The sequence below is a fragment of the Rissa tridactyla genome, chromosome 4 (assembly GCF_028500815.1).
Source record: "Rissa tridactyla isolate bRisTri1 chromosome 4, bRisTri1.patW.cur.20221130, whole genome shotgun sequence".
Taxonomy (NCBI): Eukaryota; Metazoa; Chordata; class Aves; order Charadriiformes; family Laridae; genus Rissa; species Rissa tridactyla.
Genome location: NC_071469.1, coordinates 48,881,572 through 48,904,613, shown reverse-complemented (window position 1 = coordinate 48,904,613; position 23,042 = coordinate 48,881,572). Strand labels below are relative to the sequence as shown.

The 23,042-nt window shown below is 51.1% G+C and overlaps 1 protein-coding gene across 1 annotated transcript; it reads left to right on the top strand.

Annotated features, from left to right (window-relative positions):
• Positions 1-430: 430 nt before the first annotated feature.
• C4H11orf96 (chromosome 4 C11orf96 homolog) lies at positions 431-1,603 on the top strand. The gene has a single exon (XM_054199873.1). The coding sequence runs from the start codon at positions 839-841 to the stop codon at positions 1,199-1,201; it is 363 nt and encodes a 120-aa protein (XP_054055848.1). The 5' UTR covers positions 431-838; the 3' UTR covers positions 1,202-1,603.
• Positions 1,604-23,042: the final 21,439 nt, after the last annotated feature.

Genomic DNA, 23,042 nt, shown 5'->3' with positions numbered 1-23,042 from the left:
GCTGCGAGGTGAGCTGTAGAAAGCTGATCTGCCGCCGTGGCTCTCCGGGATGCAGCGAGGCCTCGGTAACCCGCGCGACGCTCCACTGGGATGCCCCGGGGAGAGGGGGACCGGGGTGGGTGTCGGCTTCTACGGCGGCGGTGTCCGGCGGCGAGGGGACGGGCGAGTGGAGCCTCGGGGCTGCGGGTGGGAAGGGGCGAGGGGCTGGGAAGGGGCGACGGGACCGAGCGCGAAGCCTCCCTCCGCAGGGGTGGCGGCGAGGTTTCCCCGTCCCGGGCTCTGCTCCCCCCTCCCCCCCCCGCTCCCGAGGGACCGCGGCGGGCGGGGGGTCCGGGGGCGGCGGTGCCGGGGAGACGTCAGGCGGAAGGGAAGCGCCCGGCGGGCTGCGAGTGGGCTCCGCCGCCGTCTGAGCATGCTCCCGCGGGGGCAGCGCCGGGATATATAACGGGGCCGAGGCACCGGCAGCGGCAGCAGCCGCGGCGGCTCCGCTTGAGGCAGGGGGGACGCACCGCACCGCGCTCCGGTATCGCGCCTCTCCGCTCCGATCCGCAGGCTACTCTGCCTCTCCGCGCCGATCCGCGCCGCTGCGCTCCGCTCCGCACGGTCCCCTGCCCCTCGGCACCGCTCCGCGCCTCTGCGACCCGCGCTCCGCTCCGCCCCGGACAGCACCGCTCCGCATCGTACCGCGCTTCTCCGCGCGGTGCCGCACCGCTCGGCGGGGTCCGTCCCTGCCCGGCCGCCGCTGCCCACCGGAGCCCCGGCGCCCGGCACGGCCGAAGCGGCGCGCCCCGCTCCGCCGGCCCCGGCCCCCGCGGCGGGCGGCCCCGCGGGCGGCAGGATGGCCGCGAAGCCGGCCGAGCTGATGGGCGTCTGCTCCAGCTACCAGGCGGTGATGCCCCACTTCGTCTGCGTGGCCGAGGAGTTCTCCCCCCCCGCCCGTCCCGCCAAGGCCCCCAAGGGCAAGCTGCGGCGGCCGCGGCAGTCGCGCTTCAAGACGCAGCCGGTGACTTTCGACGAGATCCAGGAGGTGGAGGAGGAGGGGGTGTCCCCCATGGAGGAGGAGAAGGCCAAGAAGTCCTTCCTGCAGTCGCTGGAGTGCCTGCGGCGGAGCACCCAGAACCTCAGCCTCCAGCGGGACCGGCTGGGCAGCTGCCGCCTCCGCAACAGCCTCGACTCCAGCGACTCGGACTCGGCCCTCTGAGGGCGGCGGGACCCGGGGGGGACCCGGGGGGACCCGGCCCGGCTCGGCGGGACCCGGCGTCGACACGGACTGGGCTGCAGGGAGCCGCCCCGCCGCCGCCGGCCGAGGAGCGCCCGGGGCGGGCGACCGGGTCGGGATGTTTTCTAAGAAAGCGCTTGTACCTTCGTTTCTATTTGATTGTATGAAACTCTCCGTTTAAAAGACAAAAAAAAAAAAAGGTTAAAAAAAATAATCTTTTCTATTCGTTAGAAGAAATGAGCTGTTTTAGATGCATTGAGCTGCTGGACTTTATATTTATTTTTGCATTTAAACTGTTGACTGCATTAATTTAATATGTTTCTACCTGAATGTCTGTTATTATTTCCATAAAAGAGTAATAAAATCTGATATATTTGCACAGTACATATCGGACTGTCCTTCTTTCAGGGGTCTAACCGCCCTCTTCCAGCTTCCTTCACCCCTTTGAGGACTAAAGGGATGGAAAGGTTGTTGGCAGCTAGTGCAGCAGCAGTAGTGCTTTCCTCGGGGGTCCTGCTCCGAGGGGTTTTGCAGTCTGTACTGTCAGGTACAAGCTAATGAGACAAGAGCCAAGGTAGACTGATTTTTAGACAACTTTATTTGCTTCTTCGAGACCTCTGTGTTGACCTGAGTGGATGTTTAAGGAGACTTTATAACCGGTTGTTTCTGAGAACCTTAGTGCAACTGGGCAAGCCTCGTGAATTCACAGTAGTGCGTATGTGCTTTCTGTTCTCATCCAAGTTGCTTTTGTCTCTTTTCCCCTTTTGCCCTGTAAATTGTTTAGTGCTGCAGACGTGTTTGATAACTGGATACAATGCAGTTTTAGTTACTAGAGCAAGTGGTACTATGTGGACGTGTTTTTCTTGGAGTTGAACCGTGGAGGTATTTTGATGCGGTATAGGAGGGAAGTTACGTGGGGTTTCTGTGTGTGTGCAGGCATGTGTATGATTTTTGTAAGATTGTCTACAGTGTATGTGCCAAAGAGCATCTGAAGCTCTCTGCAGAATGAAAAGCAAATCCCTGGACTGGGGATCTTCTACCCGTATTTTCTCCATTCTCTTCAAATATTCCTGTGGTGATAGTGTAATCCCATGGGAGCATCTTCCTTCAAGGCAAGCCTCTGGCAGTTGAAACTTCCCAAATATTAGGTATTAGCTGCTAGAGCTGTAGCTTACCTTTCTGTGGTAAAGTTTTTTTGTGGACTTACAGCTTCTCTTACGTCCTGGCTTGAAGTGCCATCATACTGATAAATAGGGATAAAGAGCATGCTGTGAGCTTATGGGGGAGGTAAGGGCTGGGTAAGAGGAAAAAGATGAACGCGATACAGAGAACAGGGTGCCTAGTTAGGGCCGGCAACCACGGGCTTGTACCCTCTTGCATTGAAGTACAGCAGATGACCTGCATGAGGAGCCCGGTGGTGGCTCCTGGCTCCGGGCACAATGGAAGCCTGCCTCTAGCTTAAAGCTGAGGAGAATCAGGGCTGGGGAGGGACTTGTTTTTGGACAGGTCCTTCACTCCTTTCATAAGCAGAGGAAGAGTTTTAAAAAATCCCTTGCAGTAGGAGAGCCAGCTGACCTCCGGCACCAGGGGAGGGTCGAGCATGCAATTCAGCAGGTAAGGAAACAAGTCTGGGCTCTGACCCGACCTCCTTGTAAACAAGTATTTAAACCACCCCACCTGTCCCCCTGCATGCATTCTGTGAAACAGCTTGTCTCCCTTTGCTGTTAGACCCCGATGGCTGCTTTCCGTGTAGGCGCAGAACATATGCAGCACAGCAAAGCAGCTTGACCTCCAGAACAGCCTTCAGCCAGGCAAACCCGACTCAGTAAGAAATAATCACTTATCAGCAGCTGGGCTAATTTTCCTCAACAATTTCCTAATGCTGTTACAAATCTGGGGGTTTTGAGTTTGTGAAAGGGTTTGAAACATCTGTGGGAACTCTATAGCCACGTGCCTAAATGTCGTATAATGTTCCCAGAGGGCTAATGAGCTCCGTAAGATTTCCAGAGGCTGTACAGCATCCTCCCCATACTGCAGGTTTCAGACTACTTTTCAGTCTTGCTGTGCTTTGAGCTCTGGTACAAATCCCTGTGATAGCCGAAGAGCGCGGTAGCTCCAAGAGGCTGTGAGTGCATGATCCTCTGCCCCGCTCATCGTTTCTGTTTAGCAGCTGGGATTAATAGCAGGCCATTTACCGTCGCCCTTCCCATCCCTGCTTTAGCGTGCAGCTGTGCTGCCATCCTGCAGAAGACACGGCAGGCTGTGCTGCGCCAGCCAGCAGCACAGCATCGGGTACCCGCTTCCTGGAAGAGGGAAAATAGCCATATTCCCTTTTCTGTTTCAAGAGACAAATGTGGATGTCAGCACAGAGGACAAAGAGGGTTTGAGAATCTGTTGTAGCACAATATTTGAGAAAAAGCCATGTTACAGTGGTTAGGCTGAATAAATAAGTTTCTCTTCAACTGCTCTTCGTTAACATTTTTCTGCTCCGTCTCAAAGTGAATAACATGGGAGATGCCAGTGCTAAAGATAGGCTAGCGTTTATCTTCCAGACACTTACAATCGAGTCAAAAGGGTGAAAAGCCAGGGCGTTTTTGCTCTGTTCTGAAGAGGCCCTCCTGAACGCAGCTGGAAAAATAAACCTCCCTTCCAGTCTTCCTCTGCTGCTAATTTTGAAGATTTCTCTTGCAATGGGTTTTAGCATCATGGATATCTGTCCTGTAAGGATTGAAGGAAGACCTATTAAATTCACTTGACTGACGGTAATGACTGTATCAAAGGGTTTTGAGTCTGTCATCCACTACCCAGGCTCGAGATGTGGGTTGTACATTTCCCTTCAGCAATTCACAGCTTAAAAGCATCCAGCAGATGCCACTTACTGTGATGCTCAGCATGGCAGTGAGTAGGCACGAGCATCCTGCACCTGCACAGGAAGGAGCTGGGACCCAAACGCTCACGGGGCAGCAGGACGGGTCTCAGGGTGAAGGGGAGACCGAGCACACCAAGGGTGTTTTCAGCCTTATTTCCCCAAATCACAGGAAATCACACAGCAGAATTTGTCTTTAATGGGACCTGCATTTTATTCTTGTATCACTTCATGTGTAATTCATCCTGTCCTGTGTGGCGAGAGGAGCGCCCAGTGGGGTGAGTAAAAGCTTGAACTTGAAAGAAATTCTTTTATTCTTTTCCTGTTTTGTGTCCAGTCCCCTTCAAGCTCGTCAGCATTTTCCCCCTGTGCTCGTGTTGAACAGCAGCGTTCGTGTAAAGCAACTCATGCTGGTGTGGTGGATCGGTACGTCCGTGCCTTACGCTGGCCTGACAAGCGTAGAGGGGATCTGAATGGTGCAGTGTCATTGCTCTCCTGGCATCAGGATAAAAAAAATCCTCCCTGTGCATCTTATGGACAAGATTTTCCTGCTTTTTATCCAAAACACTTCGGTTAAATTTGACTCAGTAATTCATGGAGGATTTCTGGTTGCAATTCAGTGTCCACCTCAAGGGGCTGAGGATGGCCTCCTCTCCTAGCTGTGTGGGCACCAGTTCTGCTGTTGGATGACTTCTCTCATCTCTGGGTTTCCAGTGACTCACTGGGGACGCTTTGGAGTGGAGCTGCTATCAGGAATAAATACGAGAAGGTGCTTGTAATTCCTGCAGGGCTCTGCGTCGGGATCCCGAGAGCACGTTTGCTTTAGGAGCTGGTTAATGATGACGTGACTCCTGATCCTTACCAGTGGGTCTGATCCTGCAGGGCAGTGGTGCACGGACTGTGGGGCACTGCCCTGGCTGTGAGACACCACGTGACCGTGGTGTCCAGCCTCCAAAGTTAACAGCGGAGTCGTGGGACAAAACACAAACCGAGGCATCTATTTAATTCGCAGGCTGACAGCGAACAAATTGCCGCGTGACAGGGGCCGACAGACGAGCTCTAGCAAATCTGGTCGCTGTGGTTTTTCAAATGCTAGCAGTGCTGGCGGTTTGCTGGCTGCCCTCCGAGGGGTTGTAGCTCCCCAGCAGCGTCGGCAGAGCACAGTGGGTGTGTGGGCCTCAGCCCCCGCAGCCCTTGGTCTTAAGTGCAGGCTATTGAAGCCACCGCCGGAGAGATCAGCACAGTTCTCCAGGCTGCATCTAGCCTTGGTTGAACGTCAGCTCAGCCCGAGCTGCCTTTTGTGCATGTGCGAGATGCACACGGGGCTTGCATTTCCGTGGGGGAAAAAATACCTCGGGGAGGCGCAGATAGCCTGACATCCCTGACGGAGCAGAGCTCCGGCTGCCTGGGCAGTGATGCACCGGTGCCTTGGATTTGTGGTTTAGCTTCTCACAGCCATCTTAAATAGAGTGTGCAAGCCGTGCGTGGCGCTTCAGCAAGCCTGGCTCCAAACTTCAGGGATCTTTTTTAACCTGTGAAGATGCAAGATCACATCCTGAGCAGAAAAAAAATCAGGTGTCCAGTGATAATACATGCAGGGAGGGCTCACCTTCTCCTGAGGTAGGAAGCTATTGCACAGCATGGGGAGGTTGCCAGCGCAACCCTGCAGGCTTCATCAAGTAGTACGTGGTCTTTCACTTCCAACTGAGCAGCCATCTGAGCTCAGGTGGCTGAATTTGGGGGAGCTAATTAATTGTGGGAATGAATTAATTCCCAAACAGCATCTCATCAGACATACATGTGTGTGTGTCCCTGTGCCTGGTCTGTCTAGTCTAGAGTGAGCCCAGCTCTTGACTGTAGAGCAAAGCCCCTCCAGATATTTAATTGACAGGGCAATTAGTTTAACTGGTACCAGGGGAGAAGGAGGTACTTCCTGCGTAACCAATAACTGCAGTGTCAGTGTCGTGCAACCATTTCTTGTGCCAGAGCATCAGCTTTAAAGCTATTAAATGTGTGAACTTGGTAATTATGCACTTACGGCTACTGTGTTAGCAAATGTCATGATATGTTATAAATAGTGTAGGGTCAGATCCTGATTTTGGCTGTACTGGTGTCAGACTGGCTTTGGTCCAGCTGAGTTGATCTGGATTTGCCCCTTGAGAATTCATGCTATTTGCTGATGTTCCTCAGGATGCTGTGGACTGACTTGAAATGTCCAAGCCATTGCTCCCCTGCTCTGTCGAGCTCAGGATACTGTGAGGCTTCACACAACCTTACAGAAGTGTAACCACTGTTGTGCTTTGGGAGGAGCGTGGATGATGTGCACCCGCCTGGCTGGGACACCCGTTCCCTGCTCCCAGACGGAACAGGAGCCAGCGGCAGCAATGGGGGGAGGTTGGGGGAGCTGGGGCAAGAGGGGAGGGGGCTTTCCTTCGGGTCCTTCATGAGTCCATACTGATATGAAACTGCAGAAGACTTTCTTTGAAACCAAGCTGAGGTTTGCCCGGGTCCAATTTCAAACAAAACAAGATCTACCATGATAATTTACGACTTTGTCTGGAACAGAGATTCTTTGTTTGGAAATATTTGCATTGAAGAGGTTGAAGTTATTTATTAGGAACTGGTGAAAGGGAAGTTTTCTTCCTTGGCTTGATTTAAAACCCTGTTGTTGTGGAAGATTTTTTTTTTTTTCTTCTCCCTGTGAAGAAAATGACCTTTCTTGGGCAGGAGGGAAGGGGACTGGCGAGAAAGGGAGAGAGGGAGGGAGAGAACACAGCTCGCTTGTGAAACGGCTCTTGGCTAATACAAAACCATGTGAAGGATGTTTATGTGCTTGTTACTTTTAATCTCGGGTTCTGGCAAGTCAGTGCTTTCCCTTTGAGAAGTATTTGGAGGTCCTGACCGTGATCGTTAAAGATCCATTTTGGTCTCTTTTCACAACAACCACTAATGTCTAAAGGAGCCTGCACTCCACTGGCTTGAATCTTTCAAGGGAAATTCAGCGAGGTAACAGGGTTTTTCCACCGTTCCTTAAGTAAAAGCAAACAGAAGTAAAGCAGCATCGGAAACATAGGTTATCGCTCATGCTTACTGTTAAACATTTGCCGCTAAGCTGAGTTGGATGCATTTCAACCATATGGCAGCAGTGCGTATGTGGCTGGCATTTATCGGCCGGGAATGCACGCAGGGGGATTTCACGGAGGTGCAGATGTGGTATCACGGTGACCTGGGCAGCCCCAAGGTACCCCACGCTTTGGAGGCAGGCAGGCCGGGTGGTCAGGTTTGGAAGGGGTGGAAGGACGCAGAAGCGCTGAAACCTGGAAGGACACGGCTCTGTCACTTTGCAGAAAGGCAGCTAAAGCAGAGTCATCTGGGAATGGAGCCGCTGGAGCAGAACCAAAGGGTGCGGGGAGAGGGGAGAGGCAGGAAGGAAAGAAAGAAAGAAGACAAAAATACCCAACCTCAGAGCGAAATTGGATGTGGCCTGCCTGCCTAAGAAGGCAAACGAGAGAGCCTGTTTTTAATCAACTTCCATTAGTAGCCCCCCTGAGTTTACGCACCCTTGGGATCCAATGAAATGCAAAGAAGTTTTGCCTGCTTTTTCAAGTTCTGAAGCATATTGACATTTTTATGTGACATTTTTGTTTGTTTCCCAAAATAAATGTGAGAGTTATCAACCAACTCCTCCCTTTCCCAGAAAATCAACCCAAAATAACCAGTCTGCTAGCTTTAGGAGTTTACTTATTGATTTTATGACTGTGTCTATGTGTGTGTTTACTCCTGGATAAAGTGTCCCTACATGTTTTTAGCATACAGATGAAGCAAGTGAGCGGGCAGAGCAGGGGAGGTGACAGGATCACTGAGATTTCTGCTTAGCTTTAGACATGAAGGTGCTCCAGGGCTCGGAGCAGGGATGCTGTGGTGGTTGGGGTGCCCCAGGGTTTACTGCTTGTTCAGGGACAGAAAATAGTCTCGTGCTCGCAGGGAGAGATGGAGAGTTAGGGGAGAGAGTGCTGTTCCCGATCCTCCTGTTGGTGCTCTGCATGGCCCTGAGCAAGAGGCTTTTCTCTAGATTTCAGTTTCCCTGCAGGAAGGAGACTGGGAATCGATGAGGCTTGATTCGTTCATCCCTGCAGATGCAGGGCTGTTGCTTTGAGGCCACAGGAGATGCCTTTGGTTGGTAATGGAGAGGACTTGGATTTATTCAGAGAACAAATGCCCAGCAATGGGATATCATGGTTTATAAAACTTGCAGCTGCACGGTGTGATCACCTGCGCCAAAGAAGGAGGCTCTGCTTCACGCGCTTTCTGCTGTTCAGCAGACACTTTTGGGAGCTGGGGAGAAAAAAGTGTCCTGCTGCTTGCTGGTGAAGTGTGCTAGGATTTCAGGCTGAGAAAGCTGATGAATGGTATTTACACATTACCAGGCTTGCATGTGGCCTTCTCAGGTGTCCCTTCCCCATGCTTGGGGACCGGAGCCTGGTGGCTTTCCTCTTTCTGCTATGCAGGGATCCCGTGGTGTTTCGACATTAGGAAAGGGCTTATTTTGTCAGCATGAATGTAAGTCTGGATCAGGGAGGAAGGAGGGCTTCATGTGAGCATCTGAGAGAAGAGGGTGGCATGGCGTCTGAGCTGAAATGTGGGCTTCAGGAGCTAGGTGGAAAGGAGCCAACCAGAAAGACATACAAGGAACATGATGTCTGAGTAGATCAACCAGGAGAGGAGTAACGCTTTATGTGAAAGAAAACCTGAACTAAACAACATGGCTAAGTAAACAGTGCCATCAAGTACCATAGAGTCCTTGCAGATGGAGATGTCATGCCCCCATAGGATCAGTACAAGACCAGGGTGGCGATACTGAGCACCCAGAAGTGATTCTGGAGTGGATAAGCTATTTTGACTGAAAGAGAATGTAGCCAATACAGCAATAATGAGAAATTTCACCTAACTTCATACAGACCAGGTAAATATTATAGAAGGGCATGATGGTGATGCTACGTTTTAGTACTATAAGCAGTGCTTCCTAGAGCAACAAGTCTCGGGGAGCTCTTGATATAGCTCAAGGAGTATATAGATGCAACGAGGAGGCACTTTGCAATAGAGATAATCAAACTTTCAAATTCCCTGGCGAGGTAGGGTGAAACTTCCTCTCCCCATCCTCCGCAGTAAAGCCTTCGCTTCAAGGATGAAAATTAAAAGAAGTCAAAAAAGTAAAAAAGGCTTGCAGATATCTAGGCTCTGGATATTAGGAGTCCATGATAAATTTAACTACCAGAAAGACTTTTCCAAAAGAATAAAAATAGCTAGCATAGTTAAACAGTAGATTAAAGAATATTATTAGAAGTAAAAAGATATCCTGCAAAGAGCATAACTCATGTCCAAAGGGGGAAAACAGAAAGGACCATAAATGCTGGGATGTTAAATGTGAAATCATAATAAGCCATGCTTAAAAAAAGATTTTGAAGAATGGCTTGTAAAAGGCTAGAAGCTTCTGCTATAAACTTTTGCAAACACATTGAAAGAAGGAAGCTTGCTAGGACGTCTTTGGCCCTCTGGCTGAACAGAGACTAAAGTGAGCACTCAGGGAGGATAAGACAATATCAGAAAAGCTAAGTCTGTTCCCTGCAACACTGTAAACTACGTGTACTTGCCTATACATTCAATATGAAGTACTCTAAAGCAGCAATTATTGATGGCGAAAGAGATGCTGAAGTCATTGGGGATAGTCTTAAGTCAACTTGCTACTGAGTAATGATTAAGTGTGATACGAATGTTGACAATTACTAGGAAAGAAATCAAGAACAAAACAAAAATCCTAATCTAGCAACTGTCTAAAATGTTAGTGCTCTGGTATTCTGAATATTTTGTTTAGGTCTAGTTATTTTAAAAAAGGAAATTCCAATATGGTATCTATATTTCCTGTTGTTGAACAGAAATTTAATAGAGTAGGACCTTTTGGTTTGGGAAAATAAAAAAGGAAGATAGGAGGGAGATGCAGGAATTCATGAATAGTTTGCAAAGATCAATGAGCAACTTCTTACTTATTTCTGACAATACAAGAGCTGGAGTTATTGGACTAAGTTATTGGACAGCAAGTTTAGGACAAATGAAAAGAATTACTTTTCTTGCATAATGAATAACAGAATCACGCAATTCACTGTCAAAGGGTGTCATGGATGCCAAAAGGACTAACCCGCTCAAAAAGCAATCAGGCAAATTCCAAGGAGAAATGTTTACGCAGAGGTAGAAATGATCACATGGGGACGGAGGACAGAGGCTTCCCAAGCCACTGGTGGCCAGAAGCTGGGTGGGTGCTCCCGGGCCATGTACCGGTGCTCTCCTGCAGCCCGTGGACATGGCAGAGGTTGCAGCCAGGATGAGGGACCTTTATCCGACTGGGAGCAGCCTGGGGACGCCGCTGGGCTGCTGCTCAGCCGTGCTGGCTGCCTGAACCCTGCTGGGGCAGAGTCCAGCCGCCCGGTCTGTCCCCGCTGCGACGTCGCAGCTGCCTGTCTGGGCAGAGCAAGGGCAGTCGGGGGTGCCGATCCCCTGCCAACGCTCCCCAGGCAGCAGGCAGTTCCTCATGGACATGGTGGAGCAACTGCCCCTTCCTCACATGTCGGGTCTCCGGTGGGACCCAAGCGCTGGCGTGGTCCCTCCAAGAATATTATTGATACCTGCCTTGGAGGGAGGTGTTCAGGGCTGCGGTGTTTGCTGCACAAATGTTGTGTTAAGCACAGGATTGGGGGAAATTTTTGGTTAGGAGCCAGGCAGGACCCCCCGGGGCATGTTGCACCAAGCCACCCAGCTGGCCGGGCACTGCGGGCGGGTGGGCTGAGGGGAGAGGCTGCATGTCCCCGAGCAGCCCCTCTCCGCCCCGCAGTGATGCCGTGCCCGGTGCTGCGGTGTGTGCATCTCTCTGCGTGTGCATGTGCTTTAGGTTTGGTTGCTTTCAAACAATTGGAAATTCAGCTTTATAAGCAGAAAGCAAAGACTTCCGTGCTTGTCCTCCTGTGTCCGTGCCCCAGTGGACGTGTGCTTTATCACCCGCCCTCTGCTTAATTCCTGCGTAGGCACTTGGAGCCTGATCTTAAAGTGAGCATCAGCACCACCTCCAGAACATACCTAAATAAAGCAGAAGTCGAGTGCCAGCATATGGCTCCTTTCCAAATGCCATGTTGGTCCTGCTAGAGAAAATGGTTATTTTTATAGGCTGTAGGGTTAACATTTCAGGGGACATGATTGGAAAAATAAAATAAATGTCCAAATAAAAAGAATTGGGCCACTTTTTGCAATGACTAAGTAACTCCACTCAAGAAATGGAATTATACTGAGCGAGGAATAAATCACCCCGGAACGTGGCTCAGGGTTTGTTGCTGGAGCCCAGACAATAATAACAGGTAGACTGGGATTGTATGCGAAAAGCCAGGATTGTGCTTTTCCCTGCTGTTACCAAATGTGCAGTGCTTATTTTTATCGGGTACGTTCCTAGCTTATGTACGATGGGCCAAAACCTCTTGTCACCGCATGATGCCCCCACTTCCTAAACAAACACGTTCATACACGTATGCAAGGTCTTGGCTGATACTCGTAGCTTGACTTGACGCGTTTCCTGCTGCTTATCTGCTAGGCTTGGATGAGGCCAGTGAAATTCTGGAGAGGGTCCCAGTGTGGCTGAGTGTATTGGACCCTCCTGCTCAGGGCTTTCCAAGTCCCCTCCTTGCTCGGCTCCCCCAGGAGACCTGTGCCTGCGGTTTCCTTGTGCTCTAGCAGAGACCTGCAGCCTCAGAGGAGCGGGACGGGTGGTCGCCCTCCCTGGCTGAGCTGGACCGTCTGAGCGGGAGGCAGGCTCAAGAGGAAGGCTGCTGCCGTCACAGGGGTCCCTGGCGCATTGTGGGCAGGGGCAGGATTCCCTATGGAAACCACTGGGGCTGGGAGGTCTTGCTGGCTTTCAGCCTGCAGCCATTCCCGTAAGATCTATTTGTGCTTATTTGACAGGGCCGTCAGGCTTTTTTTTTTTTTTTTTAAATACTGTTCAGATTTAAAAAAAAAAAAAATGCTGTTAAAACAAGGAAGTGTCAGGTCTCCTATGTCCATCCACTGGCTCTTGGGAGCTTTCTGGATCCTGCCCATCCTTAAGGCTTCTGGGGCCTGAAACCTGCAACGTGCTACCATGTCCTCTGTGAATATCTTAGATCCGCATCCAAGCAAAGCATCAGACACCTCTTCCAGGGCACAAGCAAGTCAGTCTCTAGACAGTAATGAAAGAGAGATCATAGAATCATAGAATAGTCTGGGTTGGAAGGCACCTTTAAAGGTCATCTAGTCCAACCCCCCCTGCAATGAGCAGGGACATCTTCAACTAGACCAGGTTGCTCAGAGCCCCGTCCAGCCTGACCTTGAAAGTTTCCTGGGATGGAGCATCCACAACTTCTCTGGGCAACCTGTTCCAGTGTCTCACCACCCTCATGGTAAAAAATTTCTTCCTTATATTTAGTCTACCCTCTTTTAGTTTAAAACCATTACCCCTTGTTCTATTGCTACAGGCCCTACTAAAAAGTCTGTACCCATCCTTCTTACAAACACCTTTTAAATACTGAATGGCTGCTATAAGGTCTCCTTGGAGCCTTCACTACTCCAGGCTGAACAACCCAAACTCTCTCAGCCTGTCCTCACAGGAGAGGTATTCCATCCCTCTGATCATCTTCATGGCCCTCCTCTGGACCCACTCCAACAGGTCCATGTCATTCTTACGTTGGGGGCTCCAGAGCTGGATGCAATACTCCAGGTAGGGTCTCACCAAAGTGGAGTAGAAGGGCAGAATCACCTCCCTCAACCTGCTGGCCACGCTTCTTTTAATGCAGCCCTGGATACGGTTGGTTTTCTGGGCTGTGAGTGCACATTATTGGCTCATGTCCAGCTTTTCACATACCAAGTCCTTCTTGGCTGGGCTGCTCTCAATCCCATCATCTCCCAGCCTGTATAGATACTGGGGGTTACCCTGACCCAGATGCAGGACCCTGTACTTGCCCTTGTTGAACCTCATGAAGTTCATATGGGCCCACTTCTGGAGCTAGTCCAGGCCCCTCTGGATGGCATCCCATCCCTCATGCGTGTCAACTGCACCACTCAGCTTGGTGTCATCTGCAAACTTGCTGAGGGTGCACCCGATCCCACTGTCTATGTTGTTGCTGAAGATATTAAACAGTACTGCTCCAAAACAGACCCCAGAGGGACACCACCTGTCATTGATCTCCTTCTAGACATTGAGCCGTTGACCACTACCCTCTGGATGTGACCATCCAACCAATTCCTCATCCACCGAACAGCCCACCCATCAAATCCATATCTCTCCAATTTGGAGAGCAGGATGTTGTGGGGGACCCATTTCAAAGGCCTTGCAGAAGTCCAGATAGATGACATCCGTAGCTCTTCCCTTGTCCACTGATGTAGTTACGCCATCATAGAAGGTCACTAGGTTGGTCAGGCAGGACTTGCCCCTGGTGAAGCCATGCTGGCTGTCTCGAATCACCTTCCTGTCCTCTGTGTGCCTTAGCATAGTTTCTAGGAGGATCTGTTCCATGACCTTCCCAGGCACAGAGGTGAGACCATGCTGGACCTAAGGAACATAAGGAAAAACCTACCAGGCCATACTTCAGTGAGCTGGCTCCTCTGGGCTTCACTGGGCTCACTGCAGACCAGGAGCTACGTGCCAAGCTCCTCCTGAGCTGCTTCAGTTCATTTCCAGCAAAGTGGCAGGGCTGTGTGGAAAAGGAGGGCAAGGCTCAGGACCTTTGGAGGCTATTTTCTTGCACCTCCTCAGTTGCGTCCCTGTGAAACAACAGTTTTGGGTCGTTAAAGGAGTATATGCTGTCCAGCCCGCAGAAAGCTACCTCTTTTGGGCGTGTTCCTCAAAATAGAAGTAGGGTTGACATGATGTTTATCTCAGCCTCCCCCAAGTACATTTTGTTTTGTGAGGCTCTGGTTTGTTAGTGTTCCCAGCTGAATAAAACCTGCCCCAAGGAAGCAGCGCTGAGCCCACAGAGCAGAGCACTTCTTCCCTCCACCGCATGCCCCATCCATTGCACGATGTTCTGCTCTTTTTGCCATCATCCCGAAGTGAACAAACTTCACAGAAAGCTGTAACTCTACTTAATGTTTGCGCTGCCTGCCTGCTGCTCCCCAGTCTTCCCCGCGCTCGCAGCTCTGATTTACAGCCCAGCGACTGCTAGTCTCTGCAACCCCAGCAGATTCACATTTTCCATTTTGCTATTGCTCTCTCGGCCTGATGTGTGCTCAAGTGGGACAGCACGTCAGACCCAGCCTCCTTAGCAGCTTGTAAAGTACATCACAGTTCCCAAAGCAAGTGTTATTTTTTACCGTCTCGCTCTGCTTGTTGATGGCGCTGATCTGAACGCAGCTTTCACAGCTGTGTCCCGGCCGCCACAGGCTTTGGCCAACTGCTGCCATCATACCTAAGGAGGTGGGAGCATCACGTAGGCTGCCTGGGTGAGGGATGCCTGTGCCCTGGAGCGGTGTGAGGTTTCTCTCCCTATCCCCAGCCTTGTTTCATGGTTCCCTGGACACAGCCCAGCCAGAAGCAGGCCTTCCACGTGTTTCACGTTGTGTGTGCCTGTGAAAACTTCTTCATCGTGCTGGTTTCACTGTGGAGATCTCTCCTCCTATCTCCGCGCGCCACAGCACATAGGAGAATTAATTAAAGTTGTTAACAAGTAAATATTTCCTATCAACATGTTGTGGGTATTTATTTGGCCAGGAAATTGTTTGTTGATTTTTTCTGCTGTGTTGATTTTTCTTTGCCCAGCTTGAAGACTTGCTTTTGATTAAAGCTGGGAAAAAAAATCTAATTTTGCCTCTCCTGCGGCGATGCCTCATGGGAGGTGCAGCTCGGTGGCCTGAGGCTGCCTTTCTCTCAGCTGGGGTGGGTGAGGGCACCTGGTGAGGGCATCTCCCTCCTCGCCCTGGGGCTGCACCGGGACGTGTGAGGCAGCGCTGCCGGTACGGGCACTGGCGAGGCGGAGAGGGTGGCAGACCATTTTGGGGGGGACTCAGGCAGAAGGGAGACACTCGTGCGACAGCTAAAGTCAAATTTTCAAAATGCTTTGCTTTAGTTTCTTCCACCAGAGAGAGAACCTTTTTCAGGAGGGGGTTGCTTTTGCCTCCTTTCCTGTCTGACTCTTGGAGCTGCTGTTGATTTCAGGCCCAGCGAGCGGAGCCGGGTGCGAAGGCAGAGGGCTGGAAGAAAAGGCGGCTGCCGCACATCAGCAGAGGCAGGGGACTGGGGTAACCTTTGCAATAGCTCCTGCAAAAACTGTTCAAGCGCCTCTGTCGGAGCCTTCAGACTTTAAAAAAAAAATCATTAAGACTTTTTATTTAATGATGTTATAATAGGAAAGCGTTAGGGCTCCTTTGTTGTCGGCAAAAGGTGGGAGGACGTGCCTTGTTGAGGGAGGCTGTGTGCGAGGACGGGAGCAGCCCGGGGCGCAGGCACAGGCACTCGCCTGTCCTGAGGGCGCACGTTGCTCGCTCATGAGCTATGGGGCCATGGCTCCAGTTAAAGTCTTCCAGTGCAGACATCTAAGCCCAGCGTGCCTCGGCCCTGCCTGCCTTTGGGGATGCTTTAACCTGATTAAAACTCAGGAAGAGCTCTGACCTTTTTGTATTGCTCATCTAGCACGGTTAATACAGTCCCAGCCCCAGCTGCTCTCACGGCGTTACAGCCCCTTGGAGATCCTCCAGCCACCTGCAAACACGCCCGAACACCCACACAAACACACAACTTGTAAAACACGGGATACAACCTACCCGTGGCTACACAAAGCGCTCTCGTTTTCCCCATGATTTACAGATGCGTGCGCTAAACACAAACCCAGCACATCACGTGCACCGAACACAAACCCACAGCTTTGTTTACCCTGGCACCACGTCTGTATACCGAATGCAAAAATGTGTCCTCATGGCACTAGGGTTTGCCATTCAAAGAATACGGCTGTCCTATGCTCACAGTAAAAGACAAGCTGGACAAGTAGCTCCGTGAGAGGCGTTGCAGGGGCCGAGAGCTGCCTCCAGCCCAGCTTTGCTGGTGGGTGCCTGCCCCGCTGGAGTGGGTTCAGCTGGCCCCCGCTGCAGGGAGAGCTGCCAGCTGAACACAGAGACTCCTTGTCGTCTGGGGCCACTGTGGCCAGACCGAGCTGCGGAGAAAACTGTGGCGTCAATATTTACCCAAACAACACGCACGGCTCCGCATGCCGTCCAGAAACGCACGTGCTTGGTGTATGCCCTGCACACAGATTTCCATGTGTTTCTCTACGTAAATCTGTAAGAGTACCCATAAAGCCATGTGAAAGCTCTGACATGCCTCACACACCTGTGTGCCCGCACTACACATCGCCTTTAAAACCCCGCTATGCAGAGGAAACCGCCGTCTCTGGCGCTGGCTGAAACGCAGGAGCGGGCAAGGCTCTTAGGGGTGGCCAGTGTATAGAAGTCCGACCTCAAACTGAAATGCCACCAGGATTTTAGATGTGGGACTTTACGACGCTTTGGTGGCTAACCAGTGTGTGGAAAATAACCTCTGATTTCTCGGTATCTGAATCCTGTATATGCATCCAGTAGTAAGTGACAATTAGCATAGGATATTAGCTGGCAAGCAGCAGTGAAGTGACAACCGGAGGGAAAAGGTGGTTGCCATTAATGGCAGTGGCACTGAGGCACTTCTGACAAGTCAAAACCAGCCCTTGGCTTGCCGAGAAGGGACCTATGAATAACACACAAGGCAAGCGCTTGTTATCCTTAAAACTGAAAGCCATAAAAAGTGCACAAATAGCCCTCAAATTATGACTGCTTGCTCTTGGATCGCACTCACTGTGTTTCAGCTGCAGTCTCACAAGGACTTAACCTAAGGCTTTGGTTTAATTTCTCTCCAGGCTAGGGGAGAAAGGAGCTTCTGGGCTTTCCTCTTGCCCCAGACGTTTGCAGTGACCATGTAATAAACTGAAGGATTCAAGTGGGTTTTGCTGAGGCACAGTGTCCCGAGTGGGCTGGGCTCCTGCTGGCTCAGCTGCTCCCATGGTTATGCCCAAAAAGGCGAGGCAGGAGGTTAGGGCTCCTCTTGGCTCACAGAGCCGCTGTCACAGCACGCCTGGGAGCCAAGGTTTCACCCCAGGCTTCTCATACTTCACGTACGTGCTGGGGCAGGGGAATGACGAGCATGCCCAGGACAAGGCTGAGTGTGCAGGGGGTTGTTAGCAGCCCTCCCATTCCTTGGAGGAAAACTGGAGGTGTAAGTAAATGCATTTAAGGCTCTTGAGCTGGAAAATAAAGAACAGGAACCTCAAATATATTGTTCTTGGTATAATCACCCATGTACAGCTCTGTTCCTCTCCTGCAAAACAATCAGAGGAGCAATGCCTTATAGCATTTTGGGGTACTGACTGTTGGTCCTCAAATATTTAAGGTTGGAAGGGTCAGGTGAAATAAGTGCTATTTGTTCCCAAAAAACTTGAGCATTTTGAGAAGGATTCTTGCTGGAGGCAACAGGCAGGCATCACAGCTGTCTTTTCCTTTCTGTCTCCCATGGAAGGTTAAGCAAGGCAGAAAAAATAGTGTAAGATCAGAGGAAATCAGGGGTGAATGTTACAAAGACTTGGGCACTGTGGGAATCTTTGCTGATGCTTGATATGCAGCAATGCTGAGCCCATGACAAGCTGTGGAAGCTGGTACCGCCCTGGATCCTAGAGAAACCACAGGTGACCCTGTGAAAAAAAGATGATGCCTGATAGCATCAAGCTGTGGAAGAACTAGGAAGGGCAGGTTGGGCCCTGGGAGTCTTGCTGTGCAGATGGGCAGCATGGTAATACGCATGAAGAAGTGTCCTCTGTTATCTGTTTTGCTTTCGGTCGTACCACTGAGACGGCTGCAAGCCCCCTTTTGCGCTCCCCACGCTTTTTGCGGGGCCATATCTGCACTGAGGTCAGGCTTCCTTTGCAGTTAGCTGTCCTGGGACAAGGAGAGAGCAAATAAAATCCAAAAGATAGATGGTGCCTATTAATCCTTTCTGTGTGTCCCAGTGAGCTGGCTTTGTTGTTTAATGGCCGGCAGCTCTCCCTCTGTGCAATGTTCCCTGGAGACCAAATGCATAAACCCCCAGCTCCTCACATATCAAGTTCCAGCAGACGGGGATCCAAAAAGGCTTTTAGAAGAGGGATTTCTGCTTGCTCGCTGATTATCGATTGGTGCAAAGAACAAAATGGTCTTCATGCACTGGGAATCCACAGTCTTTGTGGATATCTTTGTATCTTTAGCAATAAAACCAAATACTGGCTTCCGAAGTGCAAAGTACAGCCAGGGCAGACCTAAGGCTGCTGCCTCACACCTGGGGCCTTGCTTCTGCTTCTAACAAGGAACAGCAGAGAGAATTTTGTCATGTGATGAGGGATGTGGTTAATGTTTTTTTCTTGATTATGCCAGAGCCTCTGTGTGAGCGGGAAGCACAACTCCCCCTCCCTGCCTGCATGCTTCCTTCCCCTACAGCCTGGTGCCTGACCGTAGCAACGTGCACGCTTGGTGCACCTCTGTGTCCTGTCTGCAGGGCATGAACCTCAGGGAGCAGGCTGGGGCTGGATGTTATTCTGCTTCCATGAGTCTGATCCAGGGCTTTTCTCCTGGGTAGGAAGCTAATTGTGGGAAACAACTCCCAGGAGCTGTTGATATTTAGCAGGGATGCGATGCGGTTTGAAGCACATCACGCTCTCTGTGGGGGACCGGCTTGCAGCAGAAGAGCTTTCCTCTGGACTGGTGTGACAGGGGGTCCAAACCCAAACAGGATGGATCTATCCAGGGACCCGTACAACCTTCAGGTAAGAAAATCATCTGTCTGGATCAGTGGACCTTGCTGGTATAACCAACAATGGGGTATTGTACTGCACGTTAGGGATGTATTCTGTATTATCCTGGCAAGATCTCCCATGCATGGACACACGGTACATGAGGGTGCAGCAATTGTGTGTGCAGCTGTGCAGAGTGGCAGAAGTTTTCAAGGTGGCCCTGAGGCCTCCACAGACCTCTTGGGGTTACTGTGGTCAAAGGAGAGTGGCTCTTGCTTCCCCTGGCCCAACTGGCAGGGCTGTGCCGGAGCCACGCTGCAGATGCAGGACACTCCAGCTCAATCAGTTCTGGGAAGGTTTATTATTTAGGGCATAGCCTCAAAAAACTGGATCCCAGAACCAGCTGGCTCCAGGAGCTGTTATTTAGTAATTTAATACATTATTTATTATAGATCTATATTAATTCTATTTATGTATTCCTTTTTACTTTATTTATACATTTTACATTCAGTTATCTGCTTAGTGCAGGCAGTGGAGTTAGTCATGTCAATAGCAGATATTGAATCTGTTGTACTGCCAGAGCTCAGAGGGCAAAGCTAAGGCTGAACATCCACCCCAAAGTCAGCATGTCCTAGTCCTGAAGGCCTAAATCCAAAACAGAACCCACCATGTCTTTAGGAATCTGTACCTAACATTTAAGTGTCACAATCACCCCAATTTAAACCTATAGATGCTCAGCTATTGATGGCATTCGAGTTTCTGGTTGTCTGCGTGACAGTGCTGGCTGAAGTCTCAGAGAGGACTGGCCTGAACCCGTAACTGTCCTCAGACCAGGTCTCCTAGAATAGACCTCTGATAAATGCCAACAAACAATGGCATTTGTGTGTTATTTTATCCGCCAGTCCAGCGGATAGAGCATTAACCTTTGGAGGGACTGAAATGAAGACTTGTGTTCAGCCCTTACTCTGCCTGATTTGGCTCTGGGAATAAACCCGATTCCTCCATGCCCTGGAGGGTGGTGTAGCCAGAGGCGACTGCGAACACCCTGACTGCAGCTCTGTGGTCAGTTTTGTCACATTTGGCAGGGTCTCAAACTTCATGGTCCAGAGACTTGTTGCTCTTAGCTCGGAGGCCATCGTCTAAGCCCTTCTCCTTGGCCGCTCCTGCTAGCTACTTTTGCTGACTTCCAGCTTGCTCTGCTGCTACCTTAACAACCTAACAGCCTGTAAAGTAAGCCCTGAGAACCGAATTCTAGGCTATGTCTGTCTGTGGGTGGGAAGGCACCGGGAGCTTGGCATTGCCATGCAACTGGGCTACTCGTGAGTGTTGCTGTGCCTGCTGCTAACTGCAGCCATGTTCTCGCAGAGCAGGAGCTTGGCGGGAGGCAGCACAGCACACAACTATTTAAGCCTTTCATGGCTGCTCAAAGCATCTCAGAGGAGGGTGGCGATTTCGAAAACAGCTCCAGATCCCAGAGCTCGCAAGCATCTCAGGAGGTGCTTATGAGACCAGGTGTGGTCTCAGCCAACGGAGGTCCATGGTGTACACACCTTATGGGCAATGTGGTATTGAGGAAGGGTGCAGGGCTTTGAATAGCTCCTTGAAATTTGTAATCCTGTTGGTTTTTAAAAGCAATTCTTCTGGTGCGTTTAATACCATGGGCACGTGGAGGGCTTGAGAGGCCTAAGGCAAGAGAGAGGATTACTCTTTATACACGGGCTCAGCATAGCAGTATCCTGATGTAACAGGACCAGACACCTGGTTCACTTCTGCATAGAGGACTTGGAGGCAATCTGCCCCACTCACTGCTGCCAGCTCAGCCATGGCTTCAGGCTGTGAAAAACATGAATTATGTGCAGAAAAAGTTTTGAGACTAAACAAAGGATGCATTTTGGTTCCTGTTCCTTTCTTCCAGATACAGCTTGTATCCCACTGGGTACAACTAGGTCAATAGTCTCAAGCACTTTTCTGTACTCAGGAGGTCTAGAAATGTGTTTTCTTTCCTGAGCAGAAATTGAGAGCCTTGGCAAAGCCAAAGGCTGGGATTTAAAGATAGTGATAAATGTGTTTTGAGTGATCATGATAAAATTCCAAGCAAAAGGGGGCTGGATGAAGTGCTAGACTGCAGTGTGAGTGCTTCGGGGCAGTGAGGTGAAAGGAAAGGGTTTGCTCTTGTGCAGCCCAGCTGTTAGCCACGAGCCAGAAGTCCTGCACTCAGAGCTTGCAGCCCTGTTGCAAGGCCTGTAGCTTCCACATTTTTGCTGCACAGCACCATGCCTTCTTTCCTGCCCTGCAACTGCTCCCAGGGGACCCCTGAGGATGCCCCAAGTCCTGGCAGAAGTCACCCCTCCAGCTGCAACCCTGAGCTGGTGTTGCTCCTTCATGCTGTGGATTTGTCTCCTGGAGAAGAAGGTACCGGCAGGGCTGTTGGGGTGGGAGTCGTGTGTGCCATGACTTTGTGCCCTGTGCCGGGGGCTGCCGCCTCTGCCCATGGAGGGGCCACGCTTACTGCCCCCCTGCCCTTGGGAACCGCTGTTTCGGGGCCGCCTGCCAGCTGCACCTCAGCTATTTTGCTCTTTCAACTTTCCCTTCTCTGCGCGCGTTGCAGGGACATCTTTGCCCCCATGCTGACTTACTGCCAGCAAGCGCACGTATAGACTCGCTATATATAAATGAGCAGGGTCAGAGCTCTATTTTTAGCCTATCTCAAAATATTTCCCTTGCTGTGCATTTCTTGCCACCAATTTCCAGTCTCGCCTCCTTGCTGCAAAAAGCCCCATGAGGTGAGTGAGGCCCTGGGATCAGACTGCGGGGACTGGGGAGGAAACAATGCTATGAGACATCCCCAGCACCAGACCCTGCCACGACCACAAGCTGGGGTGGCCACTTCTGCTACACTGTCCCTTGGACATTTCATGTGTGGAAGTCTCCTGGACAGTTTTTAGCATTTAGAGTCAGCCGCCCCGTAAAATTAAATCCAAGCAGCTCACCTGTATCAGTGCCAGCTGCGGGCGCAGGCAGGGAGTGTTGGGTTGAGTTGGGCACCATGGGACACTTGTCCCACCACCATAAGCCTCTCCTATGGTACCGGCTAAATACAGTTTTCACGTCTCTAGGGCTGACCTTTGCTTTCTCCTATAGCTAGTAGGGTTGGGGAGTACAGGGGAAGAGCAGCTCATTTATCTTGTGCCAGTATGTGATGTGTTTGGTGCTGCGCAATGACTCCTGTCATGCCTCTAACATTTTCTGAGAGCCATCATGGCAGTAACGAATGAAATGCTGCTTCTGGTCTGTGGGCCAGGGGGATTCTGGGGAACTTGCTTTCTGCATTGGCTTTCCATTTGCCCGAAGCCAGCCTGCCTTTGGAGGTGTTTGCAGAACAGCTGGTGTGTCACCGCTGCTGTTTAACCTGGCTGCATGGGGACAGGAGGCGGCTGACCTAAAGCGGGAGAGGGAATATTTTTGAAGAGGGAAACAGATCAGCATAAAAGGGAGGGCTTGGCTGTGGGTGGCATGGGAAGGGGATGGACGGGACATGTGAGAGGGCAGAGGGAGCTGCAAGGCTACTCCTCTTGCAGCGGCAGCTCTTTCCCTCGGCTGCATGCTCTCCCCGCTGCCACGGACCCTTTCCCCAGGCTCCCAGGGTACCAGTTCAAGGGGTGCACACCCAGCCTGTTCTGGAAGGTGCCATGCAGTCGTCTCTTCTGCTTCTGTTGCTTCCTGTGGCCCTTGGTGCAAAGACATCCCTAAGGGAGAGTTTTGAAGGGCTTCAGGTTGCGAAGGGCTCCCACGCTGCATCGCTTTGCCATGCCATCGCAAGTTACAGTGGAGCTGCTGAGCTGGGGCAGCTGTCTGCGTGTACGTGCTGCAGCCCAGGATGAGCTGATCATCTTACCCTCTTTCATCACGGGCTGAGCTTAATTCCATTTGCCTTGCAGTAGCCCTGGCTCACCCTGTGCCCGTGGCTGGTTACTCATGGTAACTCATGTCACGGTAACTCAGCTCTGAGTCCCAGCTCTTGCAATTTGACTGTAAACCTTCTGTTACTTGAGGATTTTTTATTTAATGTCTTGGCTCCTGGAAGCCGCTGGTCTGGCAAAAATCTCTGTTT